Below are 6,633 nucleotides of genomic sequence, written 5' to 3' on the forward strand. Positions count from 1 at the left end.
GAGAATGTCTTAGAGCATTCACTATTGTGGCCGATCACCACCACTGAGCGATCGGCCACCCCATCGGCCATCATCAACCCCCAATGTGGTGAGGGGGCCGATCTCCATGAACAACCACCGGCTGCATTGATTTCTTTTTTTTTTAATTCATTTTTTATTTTCTATATATACCTCATTCTTCACTAATAATTCACATCCATTTCACTCCATTTTATCTCACTCTACATTTTTACTTTTCTCTAGTCACAATGTTTTCAATATTTTTATTAATGTTTTTAGTTTGCTTTTTCAAATTTTTTTTAAATGCACGATGTTTTCTTTTTAATTAAATTTGTTTTTCTTATTGAGTTATCTTTAATTATTTTTCTTGTTATTTTATATCATTTTATTTCACACTAACAATTAAAGGTGATAAATATAAAATAGTGATGATGTGGAAATAAGATGGGCTCTGAGATAGGCTCTGAAATGGCTTCTCATTGCAGAGAGATAGCTGCTAACATGGCAGAAGAAAATGGAGATAAGCTCTGAGATGAACTCTGGATTTAAGGCCACCATTGTGAGTGCCCTTAGAGTGACCACAAAAGGCCGCCACAACGGTCTACTGCCTTGCACGCTGCAAGACCGCTGTAGCGGGCTTTTCCGATTTTTTTTTCTTAATTTTATTCCACTTAAATTATTTTTGTCTAATAGATTTTATTCTAGTCCAATTAAAATATACCAACAATTGATAAAATAAGTGATTTGTGGGTGTGGCGTGGCTGGACAAGTTTTTGTGGCTGTGGTAAGGTTGTTCCGCCTTATTGTGGACACTCTATAAACAACCAAATTTTGTACAACCAAAATACGGTTATATTAATAATTTGATATATTAATTATATATTAAAATAATAAATATAGTAAGTGGACAAGTTAAAAAGACTTATTAGCCTTAACCTCATTTTTTTATTTATATACTCCCTCCGTCCCAGATAATTTGGGACACTTTGACCCGGCACGAGTTTTAAGAAATCTAATGGTGAGTTGAAAAAGTTAGTGGGATGTGAGTCCTATTTTTATTTTATAATAAAATGTGAGTAGGAATGAGTTAGTGGAATATGAGGTCCACTACCAAAATTGGTAAAAGTGAAGTGGGACAAATTATGTTGGACGGACCGATATGGAATACTGGGACGAATTATCCGAGACAGATGGAGTATTTGAATTTTCTTCCATTATTTTTAAAATTTGAACTAAAGTATGCACTAATTATATTTATGGTTCCAAAAAAGTAGAAAAATATATAAAAAAATCATAAATATATAATCACAATATTATGCACTTTCAATGTACCATATATGCATCCATATATTTTAATTAAATACATAAATAAACCTATTTTTTTTTCAAATAAACTAATTTTTGGTTGTACAAAATTTGGTCACATAGATTTATTGCTCTCGGTTAGAGATGCCCAAGGTTTTCGGTTCTGACGGTTAATCGCGGAACCGTAACCGCCGGTTCCGGTTCCGAACCGAAACCGTGACTTTTTTCTTGAACCGGAACCGCCATATTTTGAACCGTGGGCCGGTTCCGGTTTCAAATTTTACGAACCGAAACCGTGCCGGAACCGTCGGTTTCGGACGGTTCCAAACCAGAACCGTGAAAACCGTCGGAAAACCGTGAAACCGAGCCGAAACCGCAAAAATCCATCGGAAACCGGCGGTTTGGAACCGTGAAAAACCGTAAAAAATCGCCGGAAAACCGGCTGTTCCAAACCGAAACCGGAACCGGAACCGCTGGTTTTTGAACCGAAACCGGAATTGTGAAATAGCCTCACGGTTCGGTTCCGATTTCACATTTCCCAAAACCGGAACCACCCGTTTACGAACCGTGGGCATGTCTACTCTTGGTTAGTCCAACGCATGGCATTCAGAACCATCTCTTTTTCTTGCAATTTCCTCAAAATTGATGGATTAGCTTGAATTTCCTCATTAGAATGCTCAGAACCATCTCTTTTTCTGCTCTTTCTATCCAATAACAGTGCGGCACAATTAGAGAGCGGTTTCAACATAGAGAGATGCATCAAATCTTACTTTCTTTTCTCTTGTTTGCTCTTAGAGTTCAGTTCAAGAAAATTCAGATTGAAACAGAGAGAGAATGCGATGGAGACTCGAACTAAATGAAGCTTTTTTCTTTCTTTCTTTCTCTATTGGTAGAGCATTTCTACTGACTAGCCATACAAAGGAGACCCCAATTTCAAAGGGCAAAAGGAATTAAAGCAAGAAAAAGGCTATCTTAGGAATAAGACTTTGCTTTCTCAAAAACCCAAAATCCCCCCAACTTAAGGAGGGAAAGGGCATGACCATTTGCTTTAATCAAACATTCAAAAAATGAGAGTATTGTGTTTAATTTAAAAAATTGGAAAAAGTAAATACTCCTATAAAGGATGAAATTGCAAAAATCAATAGCAAGGGAAATCAAAATCAAAATCAAGAGAAGTACCAATAGCAAGGGAAATCAAAAGGGGGAATCAAGAGATGTACCAATAGCAAGGGAAATCAAAATCAATATGAAATTGCGTTAGCGAGGAGCAGAGACAGTGTGAGCAAGCTATGAGCTCCAAAATTTTGAAAATTTGTGTTGAGACCAACATCCATCTCCTCTCATTTTCAGCAATCAAATTTAAAGCAGACCTTCCACAACCAATGCACATTTACTTCAGTTGTGAATTGGTAAACAATTGATAACATTTTCCCTCTTCTCCAGTGGAATTCTTCATTGTAAAACACCGAAAACCCAAACATAGATTGTGAAGGGGAAGACAAATTGACTTCCCTTAAATTGCAGTTTTCAATTGGTATCGCAGCAAAACACAGAAAATTGATCGCTTGGCTCAAAGTCAAATGATCAGCTTATCATATTAGTAAGCTGATTACCCCAAAAATCTAACTCGCTCATTTTCAGGGCACAAATAAGTTTGAAAATATTTAGGATCCGTTGCACTTTTGATAAATATATCGGCCCGCCTTTTAGCTCGGCCCAAAGATAAAAAAGTCCGAATATTTCACTATTCTTCCGGTTATATGTAGACCACAATTTATGAAAGATGTAGATCTGAATATAAATCAGCTACCCAAAAATGCCCTCTCCATGTATCGATTTATATTTACTATCAATTTTTATGATTTGGATGCAAATGGTCATAGAGTCAAATTGCACTGTTTCCGGACCTTTGGTTTTCCATGTTTTAATACATTAAATAAATTCATCAATTGATTAGATGGGTTAATTTAATATACATTGAAAATAAAATTAAATCTAAGAGCATCTCCAATAGCGCCCTTCTCGGGGACGTCCCTTAAGGACATGGGAGGGGCGCGGTCTTCGGCGGAAGGGCGGGCGGACGTCCGTCATTGCAGTGACACGCGGACGTCCCCATTTAATTTTTTTTTTAAATTCTATATATACGGCTCGTTGAACTTGATTTTAATTTCGTAACGTAAATTGAATATTTATGAATTTTTTTTTATTGCGGGAAGTCCGCGCGGGAAGGGCGATGAGAAGTCCGAATTGTGCAGTGGGAAGTCCTTATGACATAGAAGAAGGGTGGATAGTCCTTATGACGTGACAAAATGTGTTTTTGGGAAGTCCGACGGGAAGGACGATGGGAATGGCATAACATTGGAGATGCTCTGACTAACTATAATATTATAGTAGTATACTAAGAAATTTTATTTTTACACTATGGAGTGATAACATAATGAATTTTATGGAACTGTAAATAAGTCAAAAAATGAGAAAATATATCATTAATTAGAAAAAGGAGAAAATATAAAGAAATTAAAAGGGAAGATAGACAAAAACAGGACTCCATTCATGTGCACCATTGTTAGTTCACCATTTTATCACCTTCCAATTTATAACTTTTATTTCCTAATCATCACATTCCCGCAGAATTATTCAAACCCCATCCACCAAACACACCTAATTTATATTTTCACTAGAAGATTCTCATTTCCAACATAAACCTCCATATCCACATATATTAAGCCTAAATAAATACCAAATTTGACTTGAGTTGATACAATCTTGATTATCATAAACCGCCATATATACACGTAATAATCTTAAATAAATACTCCATTTGACTTGGGTTGATACATTATTGCTTATCACAGAAGCAACTATCTATTTTAATCCTATTCACGATAATATACGACAAGTCCAAACGTTGATGACCTAACACCCCCATAAAATCCTCCAACTTTTCCTTTCTATATAACTCAGGTCATTAAACCACGATTGCAATTCCATTTAATTTGTAGTTTCACACTATCCAACAATCAAATAATCCAAGTCCAAATCACTAAACTCTTATTATTGTGTACTATTTGATTTGTGTCATGGCGTTGAGGTTGCATTGCGTCCTATTATTAGTGTTGCTCTTAATCGAATATGGGAATTCACAAGATATAGATTTGACAAAAGGGGCATCATTTATTTTTGGAGATTCCTTGGTTGATGCTGGAAACAACAACTATTTGCAAACATTGTCCAAGGCCGATATCACACCCAATGGTATTGATTTCAAGGCTTCTGGTGGGAATCCGACGGGCCGCTACACCAACGGAAGGACCATTGGGGATATCGTGGGTAAGTCTCTCTTTTTATGTTTTTAACGAATCAACGCGACAGAGGGCTAAATACCTTTTTTTGAACGTGTTAGGGGAGGAGCTAGGGGAGCCTCGTTACGCACTGCCGTTTCTCGCCCCCAACACCACCGGAAGAGCTATATTGTACGGCGTCAATTATGCATCCGGAGGTGGCGGAATCTTGAATGCTACCGGAAGTATCTTTGTAAGTACACTTGGAAACATGCATCAATCACAAATATCACATTTAATTTAAGGACAATTGAGTAACATGACATATATAATATTTATTCTAGTAATAAAAAATGTTATAATTTGACAGGTAAACAGGCTATCGATGGAAATTCAAGTAGATTACTTCACCATCACAAGGAAGCAAATTGATAAACTGCTAGGGGCATCAGAAGCAAGAGACTATCTCCACAAAAATTCAATTTTCTCCATCACAATAGGCTCCAATGATTTCCTCAACAATTATCTCCTCCCCGTCGTCTCGATGGGTGCAAGAATAAAACAAAACCCCGATGCCTTTGTGGACGACATGATCAATCATCTACGAACACAACTCACGGTGTGTATGTGTTACATAAGTTCTATGTTTTATGTATATTGGTCGTATTTGAATTCGTGTATATAATGAGAAAATGAAATGCAGAGACTTTACCGATTAGACGCAAGGAAGTTCATAGTAGGGAATGTGGGGCCCATCGGTTGCATCCCGTATCAAAGAACTATCAACCAATTGAAAGAGAATGAATGTGTCTCGTTGCCAAACAAGCTTGCGCAGCAATATAATGCTAAGTTGAAGGATCTTCTGCAACAACTAAATGAGAATCTTCCTGGGTCCACTTTTGTGTATGCTAATGTCTACGATCTTGTGATGGAACTCATCACAAATTACGCCAACTACGGTAAGGATTCTTCCCTACCGGCAATTTCGCTAGAAAGATAAATAAACAAAACATAATAAACACATTTTAGGTCATATAATTTCGTGACATATGAATTATATACCCATCCAAACTGACACTAATTTGATTAAAAACCTTTCAATCAAATTAATAGTAGTAACACAAGAAATGGTTACATTGAATGTCCAGGATTTGCAACAGCAAGCAAGGCTTGCTGCGGAGATGGCGGGCAGTACGCCGGAGTAATCCCATGCGGGCCGACGTCGACCATGTGCTCGGACAGGGACAAGCACGTGTTCTGGGACCCATACCACCCCAGCGAGGCAGCTAACCTTCTCATCGCCAAAGAGTTGCTCGACGGCGACCACAGATATATCTCTCCAATCAATCTTCGCCAGCTTCGAGATCTTTAAGTTTATTTCCACTTTTTTTTCATTTTCATTATACACAACTCGGAAATCTCATATGTATTTGTTTCTACTTGATTCTTGTTTTTTTTTTCCTTTAAACGTTTGTTAAAACTTAATTGATATGTCCGATTTTTTTCGTAATGTTATTGTGGTTACAACCTACTAAAATTAGGCCACGACATATGAGAATTAGATTAATGTGACCATCTATCAATACGTGGATGCAACATCAACCATCATATGATCATGTCAGCATTGAAAGTAGCTGGGATTCAAAATGAACGAGTAGTTGAACCAAATTACTTAGTTACTATACCATATTTATTTTCGTAAAATAGCTATTTATTTAATTTTACATTGGTGCCGTCAATCCACACTCAATAGTAGTACTATTGTTTTCCATATGGGCCGGAACGGAACGAGTAGTAAATTGCATGAATGTGGGCCGAAAATTGAAATGGTGTGGATTGATTTGTGAAGGCCCTTGGCCAACAATTTTGTGGTTGATGAATAGTGATGAAAATCCCGGCTAAGATGATTACATTTCTTGGCCGGCACGGAATTTTAGGAGTTACTACTATTGATTAAAGTGTTTAATTGAAGAGAGAAAATGTGAGTGTTAGTATTAAAATAGAGAGAGAAAGAAAGATGAATATTTTAACAGGAGTGAAAAAGAAT

The 6,633-nt window shown here is 36.8% G+C and overlaps 1 protein-coding gene across 1 annotated transcript; it reads left to right on the top strand.

Annotated features, from left to right (window-relative positions):
• Positions 1 to 4,290: 4,290 nt before the first annotated feature.
• LOC125197503 (GDSL esterase/lipase At2g23540-like) lies at positions 4,291 to 6,113 on the top strand. Its single transcript, XM_048096258.2, has 5 exons — positions 4,291 to 4,635; positions 4,709 to 4,839; positions 4,957 to 5,205; positions 5,290 to 5,545; positions 5,735 to 6,113. Exons 1-5 carry the CDS (start codon positions 4,386 to 4,388, stop codon positions 5,956 to 5,958), a joined length of 1,110 nt encoding a protein of 369 aa, XP_047952215.1. The 5' UTR covers positions 4,291 to 4,385; the 3' UTR covers positions 5,959 to 6,113.
• Positions 6,114 to 6,633: the final 520 nt, after the last annotated feature.

Source organism: Salvia hispanica, chromosome 4 (genome assembly GCF_029641045.1).
Source record: "Salvia hispanica isolate PSC_SH4W2 chromosome 4, Shi_PSC_v1, whole genome shotgun sequence".
Classification (NCBI taxonomy): Eukaryota; Viridiplantae; Streptophyta; class Magnoliopsida; order Lamiales; family Lamiaceae; genus Salvia; species Salvia hispanica.